Source organism: Dermacentor albipictus, chromosome 5 (genome assembly GCF_038994185.2).
Source record: "Dermacentor albipictus isolate Rhodes 1998 colony chromosome 5, USDA_Dalb.pri_finalv2, whole genome shotgun sequence".
Lineage (NCBI taxonomy): Eukaryota > Metazoa > Arthropoda > Arachnida > Ixodida > Ixodidae > Dermacentor > Dermacentor albipictus.
This window is the reverse complement of record NC_091825.1, coordinates 121,879,205-121,898,845: the sequence shown is the minus strand read 5'-3', so window position 1 is coordinate 121,898,845 and position 19,641 is coordinate 121,879,205. Positions and strand designations below refer to the sequence as shown.

Below are 19,641 nucleotides of genomic sequence, written 5' to 3'. Positions count from 1 at the left end.
ACGACGCGCAAGGTGTATGTCATATCGCGTGACATGCGCTTTTACCACGTCATTTCAGCTTATTTTCTTGTTTTACTTACACTGGCTAAGCATTAACTTGAGCTGTTTTGCTTTGCCACATCGTTTATCAAAGTTACAGCGCATAAACATTACAAGCCCAAATGATCGATCGATATGCTCAATTTAACGCGTTTTCCGGATATCCATACACAAGCTTAGCCAACACGTGCACGCACACACACTAATGCCTATGTAAAGCGGCTCCTTCGCTGGGTTCGTATTTGCCGAGGAACGTGGAACGTGACGGCCCCAATTCCCGAATCAAACTTGTAAGATGGCGTGACTTAAAAATTTTGAAGAAATGTATTTACTTACTCCATTAAAGGGACTTCACGGCTCATCATTTATGGCTCCGCAGTATTTGTTTCCTGGCAAATCTTCCTCTATTTCTTGCTGTTTACCTGGTCACACACCACACGTGCATCTCAAATAAAATTTTAATTGATAGACAGCACTGGTCCCATCTCTTTTCTGTCAGTGTTTCGTGCGCTTGTTGAAATGAATGAAGGACAACACATCAAGTTATGCTTAAATAAATACTCTTTAATGAAAAGCGCAACAAAGTACAGCGCTGATTTAAAAAGAAATTGCCAAAAAAACAATTGTTTAGGTTAGCAACTTCATGCTTGAGCTCGCAGGAAGAGCTACGTCGACGTCATCAGGCAGGTCGCTCTCAGGAGTTGAGTTTCGCAGCACTGCCGTCATAGGTCCCACAACTGTGTGGAGCCGACGAGCACGTTCCTATAGATGGGTGCGGAGGGCTTCATCCCATCGCCAAAGGCGGGGGCCTGCCTGCCAACCGTGCTTGGCTGGTGTCAGCTTGTGTGGGTGGCACAGTGCGTTCGGGTGCAAGCAACACGGGGACGCAGCAGCTTGCAGTTAAAATTCTACGTTGCGGGTGTTAGATGTGCACTGTGCCTCAGGGAGGCAGGCGGCCGCGCGCTTTGGCGATGGGGCTTAACCTCAGCAACCACCCTGCTTGGTGCTGGCCCCAGACCGTTTGCTCACAGTCAACGTTGTGAAGAGCTGCACCAAGATGCAAAAAACATGGCACAAAGTTAGGCAAGCTGCAAAAACCACATACATGCACGTGCAACCCAACACTGTGTATAATATAGCTTTTCCAAAATGTTTCTTTTTCGCTGATGTTTTGCACATAGTGTCCCACTGAAAACAATGAAAAACAAAATGCTTCGAGAAAGACAGTTTTTCTACCAATATACATAAAAGTATTCAATAATATCCTCTCAATGCATGACCGCAAAGCAAATGTAAACTACAAAATAATGTGCACAAATGTTCAAACACAGCATTAGGCAGAGAGATGAGACACATGTGACTCCATCTTGGCGAGAAAAGCACAGAAAACCGTTGCATGGATTATTACAATTTGCCCTTGACGATACTCGAATAAACCAAGAATGAGTACAGCTCGGGACAGTTAAAGGTTGATAACGATAGGAAAAAAAAAACAGTTAGATTCAAACTGAGCATATAAATAGCAGCACAAAACAATGTTTAAATTGTTATTACAGGGACCAAGGCTAGGTCTGCTATAAAACATGTGAACTGGCGAGTGAAAGACAAAGAACCGACCAGGCTGAAGGCAGGACAAAAATTTTTTTTTATTCCCCCGGACTTGTCGCACAAGGAGCCAGCACCGGAGTGCAACAAGTATAAAAGGCAGCCAACGAAGACACCAATGGCCGCTATTGGCCGCAAGACTGAGCAGAGTTGCCACCTGGCGGACACTGGCTGAACTACGATGGTGTGGATGGCGCATCGCGTGGTGTGTTAGCCGCTACTTGTTTACATTTGCACGTACGGTGCACAGTCCCTTTAAAGTCCCTCTGTTCCGTGCTTGTGTCGCAGTCGTAAATGGTGGTATGCATTTTCTTACGATGTCGATTCATTAAGCTTGGTGCTGTAGCCTTTGCGCTGCAATAAAATTAATAACTGCACGTGTCAAGCACGGGTGCTGTGTGATCGTTGCACCCTCCGTTCATTTTACTCATCGAGATTTTATTGCCACATTATGATTTAAGCACTTTACGGAAAACATTTGGTGTCATTTAATGTAAATGAAGTGGTCGCTGCAATACAAGAACGCCGCCCTTTAGCGATTCATCGAAGCGATGTGTTGAATATTACGCAATCCTTGTGATGCCACGAAACATGGAACAAGGTGGCACGAGATCACTCAGCAGTAGGAAACAACATGTTAAGCGCTCATATCATGTCGCAGGATATAACTAATCTTAGGCATATAATTGCAGGACTGAGTGGTTACACGACCATCCTTAGCTGTTTCTTGAGATGCCCTTCTAGTAAATGTTAACGCACTCATTCAATCAGACGGAAGCCTGATTCCGCTGATTCCACTGCTCGTGCACCGTCAGCATGCTGGGCGCGTCCTCGTCATATTTTGTGACCAGACCATTGTGGCACGTACTAGTGCGCTACAGTTATAGAAGAAGGCCAACACACTTGCCAGCACAAAGACAATCTTGAAAGAATCTTGTATGTTCAGTCATCACCACTCCAACAATGGCTCTTGAAGTTTCCCCTTCGGCTTCATGGCAATACCCCCCCCCCCCATACTGCTGTGAAGCAGCAATGTAAGACAACTTTAGGCAGAGGGGAGAGGGGGCTGGTGCCAACCCCAACTTGCTCACCCTTTGACTTCCCACTTAATTTTGGATGGCTACCACTATAGATAATTATTCAAGCAATTTTGTAGCAGCCATGTGACCACCCCCTGAACTTGTTGCGCCCCATAGTTACCATGTGTTTCGAATGCCCTTATGCAGTTTGCACTGGCTTACAGCAAACATGCGCACACACTATTTTCAGAGCACACAGTGCACAGCACACTTGCATAAATGTTAAACACGAAGCCATTGTGCGACCCACTTATAAAACAACGAGCACTTTATGAATGAGCAGTAAACTCTAGGAATTTAGAAACAAGGCCAGGCCCACAAGAAGACATGAGGTACTCAACCCACCTCAGCACATGTAGGGTGAATGCCAATGGTGGCATCCAAGTCTGCCTTTGTGGCGTTTAGCTTCATAGCAGTAGCAAAGCCCTGAGTCACCTCGCCAGCGTTGGGCCCCAGGTAGTGGAAGCCAAGAATGCGATTCTGAAAGGAGACGCCGCAGAACATCACTAAGGAGGCCGTTGTCCGGCGCGCTACACTTCTAAATTCTCCTGGAGACATGGCTGTTAGTGCCACTCGACTGAGATGATCGGGAACCAACTTGTGTAGACAAAGAGACTGCAATGTTTATGCTATGTTCACGCTTGTGAACAGCTACAATGATCTGCTATCTGGAGTGAAGGGTTATGCTGCATGAACATTCAGCAACTTTTTATACAAGTCATTTCCACATCAAAGGCTAGAACAATATCCTAGGGTTCTAGTATTTACCTTGACCACACTGATGCACACCATCAGGACCAGAGGTGTACAGGTCATGGAAGTCTATACCCCCCTTCCTCCGCAACTACAACATGAATTTGCTCCTGACTTGACTCCAAAAATAATTTCTGGTAATGTTGGTGGAACAAACGGTACATACGAATGTAATGTTGTCTCAATTATTCTAACCAGTACACTTCTTCCTACTGTTATATATCTATTGATGCAGTTTAATAAACAGGCTGACGTAAGCGAACATCTGCATTTTAATTTCGATAAGAATTATGAGTACTTCTGGAAGAAGCCAACTATCATCTGCTCCCGCTCAGCCATGGCTGCTGCCCACATAGGAACTAAACATTGGCCAGACTGCTTATCGATGTTGTAGCCATCAGGCAGCTAGCCTCGAACCACGTGAAACCATAGTCAGATAAAATGCACGCTCGTCATTGCGCACTCACTCCTGGCCGCTCCTGGCTAGATGCCTTGGCAGACTTGGCTTCGTATTAAGCTATTGACAGTGCTTTACACTGCACAAGTTGGATGTGGCTACAATCCATCGGTCAAGGTGTGGTGCAGGACAAAGCCGGTCCACATCATGTAGCATGGCCAGACTGGAGCACATGAGTGCGAGCACGCACTCAAGCTCTGTTGTGCACAAAGCAATGGCTGTGCATGAACACTACAGTTGCACGTAGCTGCGCTCTGATATGTAGCCGCAGGGTACAGCAATGAATCCGCTAGCTGAGCGTGCTGCAGTCGTAGACACCAAAACTGGGAACAGTGGCGTCGATGTGAACATCCAAAATCAAATTTGAACTGTGTGCCACGTGAGTTTTAGTAGGTAAGGCATTGTGGGCACACCCCGCCCCGCCGTAACCACCACAGTGCAGGACATTACTAGAATGAGAAGTCGAAGCACACATTCAACTTATTAACAAAAGTTTATGAAGTAGCCTTCTAATTAATTGTTTTACAGAACATATTGCAACTTACAATTGTACCCGGAGAGCTTGCAAGGCGTATCCACTTGGAATTAATTTCTAGAATGACACCAATTTGGAGATATGCGCCATCAAACTCGGCGTAAAAATGCACTGTTGTTCCACTTACTATTTTGACAAAATGCTCTTTTATGCATTGAAGGATGAAATTAACTGGAACGCCCATGTATTTCGTTCCACACTTTGGGAAATACCTTGAAACGGTGTCTCCCTGCAAATTAATTTCCAGTGGACAGGTCTTGCAAGCCCACCGGCCACAATTTGTAAATTGCAGTATGTGCCGTAAAGTAATTAAGAAGTTAATTAGCACCCTTTTCTTGGCAAGTTAATATGTTTTATTTCTTGCGCTAGTAATGTTCGCCTCTTTGAAAAATCTTGCTCATGTGGAAGAATTGTGCTATCTGCCAGAGGCGATTTTTAAAAATTGTGCAAATCTTAAAAATGATCAGCCTGTATGTCACACATCCTCTTAATGCTGTTAGACATGTTAAGAATACAGAAGTGAATTGAGCAGCTAGTTTGTTCAGTGGTTTGAGCACATAGATACCTTTTGTATTGACTAGGCTTCTCTAGTTTTGATTCAGAGGAGGCACCGGCAACGTATCAAAGCAAAAACATTGCTCTTTCTGCTCGAATCGGTGACTGAATTAGCATGAGACCATGCTGGTGGAGTCCAAATTTTCGAACAACGCACTGTAAAGTGCCCGAAATTTCAGTAATTTTCATTATGGCCATCTATGGGGCAGGTGACGGTACTGCTAAGTTGTCCGAACTGCACGTGATATGCATTACTAAATATCTATCAAATTTCTCCTTGTCTGAATTTTTGCCACTGCTCTATAAGGATTGCTTTCTGCGTAGAAGACGGGTGTCACAAAATAAAAATTTGGTTATGGCTTTTTGAAGGGGAAATAAAAATAGCAAGACGAACCATTATAGAGGCTGTTCCATTTAACCATCAATTCCATTCAGGCAATTTCCATTTACAAGTGTTCTACTTAATTTATGTATGCTTGCTGTCTAATGTGCATACCATGCTCATCATTTTTTCGCCTTGTATGATGAAAAGCCCGAATTTGACTGTTTATGTGCAAGTATTCTGTCATCAGTGTATTTTCTTCATCTCAATGCTTGTTCATCTTGGACCACATAGCAGCCTGATGTACATGTCCACAACTAATTATACATGCATATCTGTCGGGACTCGGTATAGTGTATGGTGCAACTGCCCTCGCCTTTTCTTTCTAATGTTTCTACATGTCTGAGACTATATGTGAACTTATTCTATTATCAAGCTATGCTCTAGATTTCCCGCAACTGTGGCGTTACTTCTTATTTTACAATATCTTTCTTATTACTGTCGTGGGAAAAGGAGTAGCCGTAATACTTATAAGTGACTAAATCTTTTCAAATCATGCAAGAATAGGTGTCAAATGCAACAAATGCATGATTAAACATGCGGGGCGTATGAAGGCGCCAAATTCAGATGCTATACCAAACTTCAAACTCACGTTTTCAGGGATCAGGCAGATAATCTTCAGGTAACCTGCATCCGTTCCACGTTTTGGAAGAGTCCACTCCAGTGGCGTGAAGCTTGTATGGAAAACCTGCACCAGGGTTTAGCAGGAAGGGATGATGTTCTTGCCTACGGATTGGCCTAGGCTTAGATGACAAACACAGTAAGACTGCTGACTTTACTTTAATTTTAACTTAGGCAAGAAAAAGAAGGGGGTTTTTGACTAGAGGACTTCGTCTTTGTACAAATTCCTGTTGTCAGAACATTGGCTCTAGGCTGAGACTTCCCTTGTTCGGCCACTGCCGGTCCCTCCTAGTTCTGTGCTAACTAATGTCAAGGACGTCCACACCTGAACACTGCTAAAATATTCTTGATTCTCTAGGGTCAAACAGATGCCTTGAAATTGCCTCAGACGTTATATGTATCCATCACGTGAGGAAAAAAAGAAAAAGAAACAAAGAACCCCTCAATACTTTTGTTTCTCTGACTTTAGTACGATATACAAGCGTAGAGTATTAAAAGTACCACTGTGCTCTGTTTCACAGATGATATTGTGCGCGTACCTCAATGCTTTCCGCTCCAAACTTGGCATTGGCGGCCTCCTCCGAGTATCCGATGCAGCCATACTCGATGGGTGTAAACACAGTAGTAGGCACGTTGGTGTAGTCACACTGCACAGGTTAATGAAGAGGATGTGGAGTAGGAAATGTCCCTTGGATCAAGACAACAAACAGCTTGTTTGCTCTGCAACCAACCATGAATTTGCAACAAGGCTTGAAAACGCATGCATCTCTTAGCAATCCGGTCCATAGTGCAGTTATCAGTTTCAGTCCCAATTACCATTCTGAACAAATTGTTGAATAGATAGCAGACCGATTCTCTGCCTCAGTACAAGTTACTGAATCATTAGGAGCATAATAAACACGGCGGACTTCACTAAAAGAGACTATTCTTGACATCATTAAAAGAGGCTATTCTAACATAAACGTCACACTTTTTTATTTTAAAAGATAGCTTTAGCTTGAGCCCTCCACACATTGACATACACGTGAAACACAGAAATATTCACATGAAGCAGTAACTGGACTGATTAACTAAAGAATTACTTGCTTTCAAAAGGAAAAAGTTCAATTCTAGTGCCTGTTGGGCGTAGATGCTACATTTAGGCACCCAGATTTCTTTGCAAAGCTGCTGAAAATTGGGGAACCTAAGAAGAACTAAAAGCCCCAAGTTTAGAACTAGCTCTATACCATGAACAGTTGTTGCAGTTTGGTAGTGTAGTATTCCATGAAATCATCTGCAATGCAATATTAGTTTTTACACCCAGAAATTTCGCCAGTGATGTCAATGTCGACATCAGCATTTACTGATTTCATTTGACCTATAAGTATATACACTACAACCACCACTTGCGTGATTTAAGCAGGATAGTACAGACGTGCCTGTTATACAACTGTCAGGTATGTGGCATGACGCTCAATACCCAACACTAGTGACACGAAGACAATAAACCAAAAGTATATGCAGAAAATATAATGCATAGGAAAAATGAATAATTTAAGGAGTTATTTCATGCACAAAAGGGCTTTATTGTGATATGTCTCCACACGCTAACAACCCAGAAGAAAATATTTCTGTGAATTACATTTCATAATCACCCTTAATTATCCCAAAATAGTAAATAGAAATCGTTGCTGTAGACTCAAGTACTGTGGGATACAGACAGAAGGTTAGCTCTGCCTAAAAGACTGACTGAAGCAGCAAAGGGAAGTCTGTGACGGAGGAGCTTACCTGGACGTTGCTGCCGCCGTAAAGCCTGCGTGCCAGCAGAATGCCCGCCTGGATCGCAACAGGAGTCAGCTCGGGGCGCCCCTCGAGAACATCGCCCACAGCGTAAATGTGAGGCACGTTCGTCCGCTCATTCACTGCTGGCAGCTTGCCGTTCTTGGGGTTCACGTTCACTCCAGCCTCGGCCAGGCCAAGGCTGTGCGTGCATGGCTCGCGCCCCACCGCAAACAGAACCTGCATGATGAGCAGCGTGAGCCTATAATGTGAACACTAGGAGTGCACGTCACCAGCAGACACTGCCAGCAAGTAGCACCTGCAGATAATGCTAGCAATCGCCAACAGCAAGCAATGTCAGCAAGCTACACTAGCAAACACAACAAGGCACACATCACACTGCACAAGCATTCTGACTACATGCAACATACATCTTAGAAAACACAATTTTCCTGACCTTACTGGACCACCAGATATAAATAAATGCTTTAATAAAACATGATTAGTGGTCGTGATTGGTTCATGCGGGTTATCGTCTCAAAGAAATACTGAGACTATGAAACATATCAAAGTGGAGGGCTAAGGAATAATTTTGGCCACACAGGTTTATCTAAAATGCAACCACAGCTTAGTACTGTTAAGAATGGCGAGCTGCAATGCAGGATTGCCACCCAATTACGACTGGGGAACAAGATGCGCATCCCCCACTCTCCGTCGCTTCAGCTAGAATGCGTTCGATGAAGCGGGCTTTGTGCTGAAAACCGCCGCCATCCTCTAGCCCCATCGCCTTTGTGACGGAATGAGTTCGGCGGACGAACTGTTGTGCCCGAACTCCCCAGCGCGGACCTGATCTGCTACGCGTGCACGAGCTGCCGCGGGAAAGCCGTTTTTTGTTGCTTCTCACGCGCCGACCGTGACGCAAGACAACGAGCTACCCAGAACGGCTCTCCTCTGACGTCGGCTCCGGACATAGGAATGTGTGTGCCTTTGTGTGCGTAGGCCGTCCTGCGGGAGGCGGCTAGTTTTGCGTTGACGAAATGAACATTCGCCGCCTTGTATCGCCGGCGGACCGAGTGTTTAAAAGCTGCTGTTGTGCGGGTGCTCGACACACTTCTCTTGAGCAGTCATGTTGGACTGACACTCTCTCTGAAGCAGTCATGTTAGACTGATATAAATATTGTAAATAAACCCATATTCCTCATTCTCGATGAGAAGCAGTTCTTCCCTTCATCAACGTCCTCAGCGTGGATAAGTTGGACGACGGCATGGGTAGCTACCTTCGAATTCATGCCGGACTCCAATCTTGACAACGGATCACGAGCGATGGGACTGAGCCCCCAATCCTGACAGTACACAAGTGTTCTTGCATTTGGCGCGACTGAAATGCAGCCATGTCCGCTGACAATCAAGCTTTTTGACCTCCCGTTCAGAAGCTAACGGCCATTGCCATCAAGACATTGCAGCATATTATGTCAGACACAGTGCTTTGCGTTAAAATGCTTGGCTCATACATTTGCTTGCAAGAAACTAACAGTGACAACTGCAAATCATGTCTGAGAAGCCTACCATGATAAAATGCACAAGACGAGAAAATATCGCAAAGGGTTGCCAACAAAATACTGAGGCTAATGAGACACCTAACCACCACGCACTTTGGTGTGCAACTTTTTAAGGGTTTAAGGTTGCAACTTTAAGGGGACATTGCTGTGTGTGTGTGTGTGCGCGTGGACGTGCGTTTGCGTGTGTGTGCGCACGCGTGTGTGCTTTTATGTCTTGCTCTGTTTGCTCCTATTTAAATAAACAAAATTTACCTTTCACATTCAGGCTTTCTTTTTTGCTGACTTAAACCAATTACCTAATAGCAAACATAATGAATAGCAAACAAAAAACAAAACTTACCGTGTTGAATTCCTCAACAATTTCTGTGCCATTTGCATTCGCAGTGACCCTAATTTTTCCAGGGGACCCCTCTTCAATCAGCTCCAACTAGAAGAAACATAATGAAGAGGTGAATATTGGCCACTGAAGAATGTCCTAGAATATAGAAAGACCGAGACCGAGAGAGAGAGAAAACAAAAAAGTTTCATGACGACAACACAGTCTGTTTAGTGAAAAAAACATAACTTCACTGTGTTCCTGTTTTTAGTGCTATTCCTGCTTGAAAAAGAATAACCAATCAGCCCATGCCTCAAAACTAAAAACAGAGAAATTTCTTGGAAACATATACTTGCAATTTCCCTTACTTTTCCTGCTCTGTGAACATCAAATACCATGAACGCCTCTTTATTCATGAGCTCAACATCACATTTTCGACACTCCGAAGTCCCATTCAAAAAGAACAGAAGAGAAAGATGCTTGCTAAATGCAAGAAAGGCCAAGTCACTGAGATGGTACTTTACTTGCATTCTGGCAATGTGAATACTGCCACAAGTATGCATGAATTCCCATCTTACAAATGCACTTTTATCACTATCCAACACTTTAGACAACTCGGAGCATTAATGTATCAGCTTAGCCTTGACTCGATGATATTCTTTAGAGTCCCCTTAGTCCGCTGGGAAACTATGGCTTCCCTCATAATCTCCAAGCTCTACCGGTGAGGGGTGCATTCAGCATCAGCTAAACCCAGTGCATACTTGCCAATTTCCTAACGTTCTGGCTCGATCTAATCCTCTACCATCTCCAACAGCATTTCTCTTGCCTCGGCACTCATTCTCTTACTCTAATAGAAAATTGGTTATGGTTTCTATGCACTCCATAGCTCACCCAACTTCCCGCATTTTCCCCTTCATCTCTACTGGGATATCCACCGACACATGCTCTCTAATGCTTTTACATTCCATCACTTGTCGCACCATCCTTCACTTCGCTTCAAGTTACCCTGTCATCCTTCAAAGCTTTCTTGTATCCATGTGTCGTCAAAATAACAGGCATGGCAAGCCAACCATGTTGAAGTAACAGAAGTTGACTGTACCAGACAAGGCAGTCTGTTTACAAATAGGAGCAGAAATGCGAGGCCGGCCACAGTGAAACTCACTCACCTTTGTGGGGACACAGGGCCGGATGAAGCGGATGCCCTCCTTCTCCATGTACTGACCAATGCGTTCTGCCATGTCCTGGTCAAAGCCTCGCAGCAGGATCGAGCGCACCATGACTGTCACGTCGAGCCCTATGCCCCGGAGGAAGCCCGCACACTCCAGCGCCACGTATGACGCACCCACCACCAACGTCTTTCCGGGACAGTGGGGCAGGAAGAACAGGTCATCACTGCACATACATGCACGCACACAGGAGTTTATCACATCCCAACGTTTGCTATCTCTCACAAATCTGACATTTGTTACCAATCCTAGCTGGACAGATGCATGGACAGGAAGGGAGGGGAAGTGGGGGAAAGGGCAACCCCTGGGTTAAGCGAGTGCACTGGTATGCTTCACGACGTACAATATCCATTAGAGCAGACAGATGACTGTGAAAGACAAGCAGCAATTCGAAACAGTATCTCATACGATTTGCTGAATTTATGAGCACCAAATAGTCACACAAGCTCCACTTTCCTTCATGTCCAACCATGTGTTCCAGGGCAAACATGAAGTTTTGTGGCATTGCGACTACTAGCTCGTACGGAGCAAACCTGATGCAGCCACGACGGCACCAAAATGTAGGGCACACCTACACATTCTTTGTTACACTAGACGTTCTGTGACAAGTTTCATGGGCAATCTTCCCAGGCGTGCATGCATGAATCTCGGGCCATATTTTTGATGGTTCATTTTCCAGGATATCTCTTTTACTGCACACATTGACAGGCCAAACCCTGGGAAATGGGTGCGATGGCAGGAATGACACACCTCCCATTAGCCTTATTTTCATGCTGCACAGTAGTTGAGCAGGTTGACGAGCTGTCAACTGCTGCTATGATGCGCAACACTGAATGTCACGTTATGCAAAAGTTGCAGTGTTCTTGAAAGTGTAAATGCATGGGCAGCCTTGTGAAACAGCCAGGTGAGGTTGGAGCAGACGCTGCAAATCGTGCTCCCCGTACATCACAAGAACATGCCCCTTTCTCAAGTTACACAGACCACAAATTATGAAAATGTTTGTGCATGCTCGGAATGCATGTCTGGTAGATTCTGCCCATCATTCTACACTTGCGACCTGAAGTTACCCCTGCATCAACATTTCCCCGTCTAAAGGGGCCCTGAACCACTTTTAATCGAAGTGGAGAAATACGTCTGAAGTTAAAATAGGCTATTTCAGAAATACTTTACCACAAAAAGTACTTGAATATGTTAAGTAGAAGCGCAGTTGCCAACAATCAAACATGCTCCTCCTTCAATGCCTTGCACTAAGAAGCCTATGGCAGAGGGGGGCATGCCCACAACACTCCGCCTACTGAACATCAATAAAGGAAAAATCAGACATCCACCTGTTCGTAGCAATTGCTACAAAGGAAACCTATACGGGTTCCTCAAAAGAAAAGCCTCACAGTTGAAGAAAAAATTGTCCTAGTCCGAGACTCAAACCCGGGACCACCGCCTTTCCAGGACAGCTGCTCTACCATCTGAGCTAACCAGGCGGCTAGCAGATGGCAGGGCGAAGTCGAATTTGTCAACAACTCGAAGCAAAGGCAAGAGTTTGACATAATAGTTCTAAGGAAACCGGCACCTTGCGGGTTTCTGCAGAACTAATTCGCCTAATGAATATCACAGTGGCATGCAGTTCAAATTAAATTTTGGACGTTAATGTAGGTGCCATTATGTCCGATTTTGGGTCCTACGATGTGACAAATGCGCTTGTCCTCGGCAAGCCGCAAGTGCACTTAGCCAGTGGACTCGTCGCGGTACCCCGTGGTGGCCATGGTATCTATGCTACATAGCAGACCACAGCCACATGCAACTGTAGTTTGCATGTGCAGCCCTTGCTTTGTGCAGCAAAGGGCTTGACCGTGTGCGCCTGCTCGTATACTCCAGTTTGACCGTGCTATGTGGTGCCGATGGGCTTTGTCCTCCACCAGCTTGACCAACAGGTAGTACTAGCCACATCCAACTTACGCATGTTGAAGCGCTATCAAAAAGTCTGCCAAAGCATCTAACCAGGAGCGGCCACGAGTGAGCGTGCAATGGCAAGCGTGTGTGTGGTCTGACCTTAAGTTTTGTGTGGTCTGAGGCTAGCTGAGCGTTCAAAACTAGTCGAAATTAGCAAGACCCGATGGCGCAACATTGATAAGCAGGGCGGCCAAAGTTTAATTCCTACGCGGGTGTCCACGGCTCACCTTGAGCAGACAATAGTCGGCTTCTTCCAAAAGTACATAATTATTATCAAACTTCAAAAGCAGATTTTCACTTAGTTCAACCTTTTATTAAACTTCATCAATAAATAGTATAGACAGTAACAGTGGGAAGAAGTGCACTGATCCAGACAACATTCTTGATAGATGTCAGATATTGACCAACAGCCGCTGCGTATGGGAACCTGCTTTATTACGAAATAAAGCAACCAGAAAAGAGTGAGGAGCAGGCTTCTGTTTAAAAGAGCGTGCAAGAGAAAGGTGACTTCGCACTCCACTTGTGAGCTCCATGCGCTACGCAAGCTATCTGTAGACTGTTTCTTCAAGTTCGAGGGGTGGTTCAGGATCCCTTTATTCACAGAAGCCAAGAGGGCATCGCCCCAATCAAAAGTTGAATGTCGTGGTGGCAAAAGGGTTCATCGCAACATCCCGTGGCAGCCGCGATAGACTACGCTACGGAGCACAGAACTGCTATCTCAGAGGCCACATGCAGACGGCAGTTCAAAAATGAAATTATTTTTCTGTCTATTCAAGATTGGAGACGTACATGTATGTTTCATTTATTTAACTCAAGATCAGCAATTATGTATTACTGAGAATGTTCTCGCAATCCCAAAATCAGCCAATAGCATTGGTGCATCCAGCTGCTTGACAACATCGTGAAAGCAAGAAGAAGCGATCTTTCGTCGTCTTTGACACATAACAAATTTCCTGCTGCATGCAGCACAGTAATATTCGGCTCACATGTTCACAGCCGCATCTACGACTGATCGGCAACATTTTCTTACTATTTTCAAAAAGTGTTTCAGGGCTCCTTTAAGTGTCGGCAAAAAATCGAAAAAGGCCTTCAGAAAATGAAATTCTTTTTTATTGTGCGTCTGCATATGAAATTTTTTTGCAGATTCGAAATGAATATGACATGGGGGTAGTAAATTCACAACTCTTGCCTGAAAATACACAAATGTAAAACGAGGAGGCACTGGCAGCAAATTCAGTCCATCTAACTACGTCCACTGCCGTGCTGTATCAAAACTATCGTAGTTCGAGACATCAGCGCCACTGGATGTGTCTGTAGTACTGAAAACACTGCTATCACTGTTAATGCTTTCACGCAGAAGCAAATCATGTAGCAGCTTGGTGACTCCATCAAATGAAAGCCACACTTTCGTGATGGTATTGGAAACACACGACTGGCTGCTGCCACTATTAAAATCTCTGCTGGACAAATGAAGACAAATGGAGTCTGTAGGCCCTCTAGCAGCCAAAGAGGGAATTCGCCAGAACGTGAAATTGGATCGGACAAGCCCGGACCATAACTAACACTTAGAGTACCCAAACACTTTGAAATTGTAACTGAGTAAGACTCACCCACAGCACTTAAAAGGTTTGGATGGATGCATCAGCAGACATAAAATTTAATTCTATCTATTTCTGCACTCTTCTTGCAAGGCAAGGAGGTCTAAAAGTACTTGCTTACACATGTGTATGTGTGTATATACCTGTGCTTCTGTCACTGTGCATGCAACTTGTCCATATGTATGTGAATTGTGCATGCATCCCCATAACTGTCTTGGTTTGAAATGACTTCTACCTTGGGACCACATCACAAGCCAAGTCTAACCACATCTTGTTTGTTACCAGCGGCTAGTAAAGGAAACTCGGCAATGTCAGACTAAAGCTGCAATACATACCTTGAGATTGCATGCTCCCGCGCACCAGGAATGTCAGGGTAGCGTGGCCTTTCGCCCATGGCTAAGAGAAAATCCCTGGATGTGATGAACTTCTCTCCGCCCTTCTTGTCAGTCAACTGAAGGAGCAAAGAAACAATTCAAGATTCAGTGCTTGAAAAGAGAGGCGGGTGCTTCGAGCAGTGACCAAAAAGGTGAATACACCGTAGAAGGTAAACATTACGGATCAGCCAAGCCAAGTACTAATTCACAAATCTTTCTGCTCATTATGTGCAGGCCTAAAGTTGGGACAAGTCAAGTATAGAGAGAGCTCGCAGATGAACACACGGGCGCAAACCATAACTATACTACAATGTGCACTGTAGTTTATTGTGCATAATTACTGTTCCTTAATTTTATGAAGAAATTCTAGAGCTTTATATGAAAACTTATTCATCCTCATGGTGCTAACTGCCAGCCTCCTGAGTAGCTGACTTGACAGAGCGACTTGCCCGATTTGCAGTGATCGCAGGTTCAACTCTTGGAACAGGATGAATTTTCGTTCAACTAGTTTCATTCCAATGTACCATATGGGTTTTCCTTGTAGCAGTGTGCTACCAGCAGGTGGTCGTCAGCATTCTCTTTTCACTAATATAATGCCACCTTGTGGATTTTCAATGAGCTTGTTCACTGTTAATTAGGCCTAACCTACACCAATTAAGCATAATAGCAGAAATTTACTGTTCCAAGAAGTCATTTAAAGGCATTGGCCTCGAAAAAGGCACACAAAGCATAAATGACGGCTCATATGCCAGGTTCCTTGCAAGAGCACCTATGCAGCTGTAGCGTAAACAGAACCTTCAAACTCTACGACACCCCAGCTGGCACCTGCGTCCTTACCTTCAACTTGTGTGGATTCATAAAGTGCGCATATGCGTTGATGTAGTCAACGCCAGCTTCCCGCAGGCTGACACGGTACTTCCAGTTGAGTGATGCAATGTAGTCGCGAACATTGCCTCGCATCGTCTCCCATTTGAATTTGACTTCACATTTCACATGCGAAAGAAAATACATGTTGCACTTGAAAACTATTCACAGAACATTGACAGACTTGTCAGCTGTGTGTGTGTGGACACAAGAAGAGAGTAGAACACAGACAATGCCAACTTAGAGCTGCATCTTTAATGACTAAGAAAATACTTATATGCCTTTTTACAATGAAATAGAAGCACAGACGCATTGCTGTCTTCTAATCGCACGAACATTAGTTCGGTGTGATATCAAGGATACAGGTTGCATTCACAAAGAAATGCAAGCACAGATGCACTGTTGTCATCTCATCGCACAAAAGTTAGTTCTGCGTGATATCAATACACGGGTTACATTCAAGTAGTCTAGCTCTGTATCTCCTGAACTAAACATAACAGCGCAAACATATAGGACGAGCCACAAAAAGAAAGACACGACACACACTGGCGCTGACTAACAACTTCTTTTTTCCCTTCATCGTCGATGCATTTATATACCTAGGCCACATAATCGCGCAGGCGCATAGAATGTATTACTAACGTCAGCCATCTTATCTTATACGCAAACGTATGAAATCAAATTCTGATTGGTGCAGGGACAACGATGTGTCACTAATACAATTATTTCCTTGTCTTTTTATGTGATAGGCCTCTAAGGCAAGCCGCGCATGTTCATTCTTGCTTTTTCCAAGAATAATTGTCCGATCAAGTCGCGCCTCACAATTGCTGCAAGAGTTTATATGCGCAACCAGGTGCGCTCCTTTATCTACATTTTTGTTTACTTTTTGCGCATGTTCCCTGAGTCGCTCATTGACGCAACGCCCTGTCTGGCCAACGTATGTCTTACCACAAGAGAGTGGAATGCCATAAACCACGCCGACAGCGCACGACACGTATGAGGCATCATGCCGGATTTGGCATCCTCCTCTGTTCTCACCGCAGGTGCGGGAACATAGCTTCGAAAGCTTGTTTGGCGCAGAAATTGCCAAAGGTACGCCATGCCTGCAAGCAACTTTCTTGAATTGATGGGTAACCTTATGTATATAAGGGAACACCGCAGGCCTACGCGTTTCACGTTCGGCGGCCGGCCTTCTTGTGGTTTTATTTCTCTGGATCAGAGCTTCAACCACTGCAGTCAAGAGCGACATAGGGAACCCAGCTGCCAAAAGTCGGCTGATCTGATTGTCAAAACTTTCTTGCATCTTGTGTACACACGAACTCTTAAGTGCCAATTCTAAACATGACGACGCAATACCTCTTTTCACAATCTTCGAGTGCGCAGACCTGAAGGACAACAGTTCCTTTTTCGCACGGGGTTGATACGCCCAACACACATGGCGTTCACAGAATTCAAGCATCAGTTCCAAGAACTGCAATACACTGTTTTGTGGACTCTCGTGGGTAAACGTAAGACCTTGTCCATGTATCTTAAAATCTTCTAAAACATTATTGATCGTATCCTGGTATGACGAGTCAAGCGATAAAAATACCAAAAAATCATCGACATATCTAAAAACTTTTAAAACTTTCCGCTCAATAAAAGCATGGTCTAAAGAATGATCCACACTAGACAAAAAAAATATCCACAAGGACGGGAGCAACACATGATCCAACACAAATACCATTCCGTTGTAAATACGGTTGGTCATTAAAAACAATAAAAGTAGCTCTAAGGTAATATTCTAAAAGACTTAAAAAATTCCCCACTGAAAGTCCGACATGATTCTGGAACGAGATCGTACCACTATACTCAATACATTCACGTACCGAAGACAGGAGTTGACGCTGTGGAACTGAATAAAATAAATCTTCAACATCAACAGAAAAACCATACCCTACATCCTTATTCCCAAGCAAGAACTGCACCACGTCATTCGAATTCTTTGTTCGGAAAGGGTCTTTCACTGTTAGAAACTTTAAGTTCTTTTGCAGGAATTGGCTCACATTTTTCTGCCAACAACCAGATTCACTAATAATGGTCCTAAATGGTGAATCTGCCTTGTGGGTCTTAACCTTAAAAAATACCGATAGGCACGTGCCTCTACTTTTCTCTATGCTTTTTGCAAGCGGCATCAATTCCAGTTTTTTACAAAAGTCAACAAACTTTGTTTTTATCCTAACTGCACTTTTCTTAATAGGAGCAAAGTTTTTTAGCACAGCCTGCAACGCTTTCTCGTTAAAGATGCCCTTCTCGACAACAACAAACCCACCTTCTTTATCTGCTTCCAAAAGGCTCAGTTCGTTATCTTTTAAGAAAGATAACGCTCGTCGAACACAGACATCGGAACAGCGCGAAGGTCCTTTAGGTACTACCTTTTCCTCTGTATCGTTAAGGAAAGGAAGGAAGCTCTGTATCGGTTAAGGAAATTGATAGCATGCTGGCACAAACGTTTCTACATTTTACCATCTCAGCTTCCTCAATTATTTCTATGGTTGTTTTTGAGCCATTTCTTCCTTCAAAATTCTTCCTTCAAACAGCCTTCAAAATTCTGTCTGCAGCAAAAATATTCCAGACCAAATCATCCAAGGCCAAATGATCTTTTATGCCCCGCCTCACATTACTGTCATGTTCACGCAAGTGGTCACCGATGCATCTGCTCTGTTCCACATGGTATTTGCAACATGAGAGCAAAATTTTGTAGACGCCTTCAGCATGCCGTGTCTTAAACATGTTTAAATATCATGTTTAAATACCATGTTTATCACGTAAATATGTTTAAAATATCAGAACACTGTATCCTGTTCAAAAAGTCTTAATGTTGTGTAGTATGCCTCAACAGCAGTATGCAAAATAAAATTTCTTTCATCACATATGGTGATGTCCGCAAGAAACAATACCATTTATAACAATTACTAACTACGGAAATGGGTAGTGTCTACAACATTGTGTGCTAAGATGCATAAAATCATCCCGATACATACTTATATATAACCATCATGATAATTTTTTTTTCTTTTCCATTTTATAACCACTATTCCATGTGGGCCACACTACATATAATTTGCTAAACTGTAATACTCAACTGAATGTTATGGTCAAACCAGCGGTATTACTACAACCTCGAACAATTGAGAGAATGCAATCTTCAGGTCCCAAATTTTCACTAATGCAATACAGAAGTATAAAAATAAGACTACAAGAACAATTCATTGAATACCAGACAAGAAATACTTAACCAAACCAGCAGAAAAGTGGCTAGTTGCATGGTCTGGTTTTAGGTTAATTTCATTCATTATGCATTACAGATAATCTGATTCCAGTTCAGTATTTTTCTTTATGCATCTATTTATTTCCTTTTCATTCACATCTACATCCTACATGGCAGTATGGATACTGCTACAGATGAAGTTCTGTACTTTGTAAATGCCAATGTAACTCAACTCAATTTATATATATGTAGGCAAAAAATATATACAGAAGAACCCTACACTATACCACACCGTATCATATGTTGCAATATTGCATGTAGCTATGGTTTTGTAAGCTTGGACTTTTACCACATTACCTAAAAGGTGAAAGCCACTTTGAATATGCTATTGGACAGAAGTGACACGGCTGGTACCTACCATCTTGCATGTCCCATCCAAAGCTCTTGGAATCATGGATGCCTTGACCTAAAACAAATTCAGGCATGAATGAATGAACAGAACTTGCAAAGCATTCAAGAGGAATTTCTAGTGATATTAGTGGCACGATATCAGCACAGTGGCAGCGGCATAGATCACATACCTAATAACGCAGCCTGGTGCATAAGCTTCTTTGGTATGCAGCCAACATTGACACATGTGCCTCCCAGACCTACGGAAAGATGTGTTATAAAAGAGATTAGATGAAATGCAAAACTTGCTAGCCCCCAAAGTTTAAGCAAAGT

The 19,641-nt window shown here is 43.7% G+C and overlaps 1 protein-coding gene across 3 annotated transcripts in view; it reads right to left on the bottom strand.

Moving 5' to 3' along the window:
* Positions 1–582: 582 nt before the first annotated feature.
* The window catches only part of LOC135911629 (thioredoxin reductase 1, cytoplasmic-like), a 32,443-nt gene continuing 13,384 nt past the window's right edge, over positions 583–19,641 (bottom strand). For all 3 annotated transcript variants that reach the window (XM_065443962.1, XM_065443964.2, XM_065443963.1), the window contains 11 exons: positions 19,500–19,568; positions 19,337–19,384; positions 15,642–15,784; positions 14,766–14,881; positions 10,826–11,051; positions 9,684–9,770; positions 7,794–8,024; positions 6,566–6,673; positions 5,998–6,093; positions 3,069–3,203; positions 583–1,086 (listed from right to left, as the gene is read on the bottom strand). In XM_065443962.1, coding sequence (XP_065300034.1) covers positions 1,024–1,086; positions 3,069–3,203; positions 5,998–6,093; positions 6,566–6,673; positions 7,794–8,024; positions 9,684–9,770; positions 10,826–11,051; positions 14,766–14,881; positions 15,642–15,784; positions 19,337–19,384; positions 19,500–19,568 — 1,322 coding nt within the window. In that variant the 3' untranslated portion in view covers positions 583–1,023. The remainder of the gene's footprint in view (positions 1,087–3,068; positions 3,204–5,997; positions 6,094–6,565; positions 6,674–7,793; positions 8,025–9,683; positions 9,771–10,825; positions 11,052–14,765; positions 14,882–15,641; positions 15,785–19,336; positions 19,385–19,499; positions 19,569–19,641) is intronic.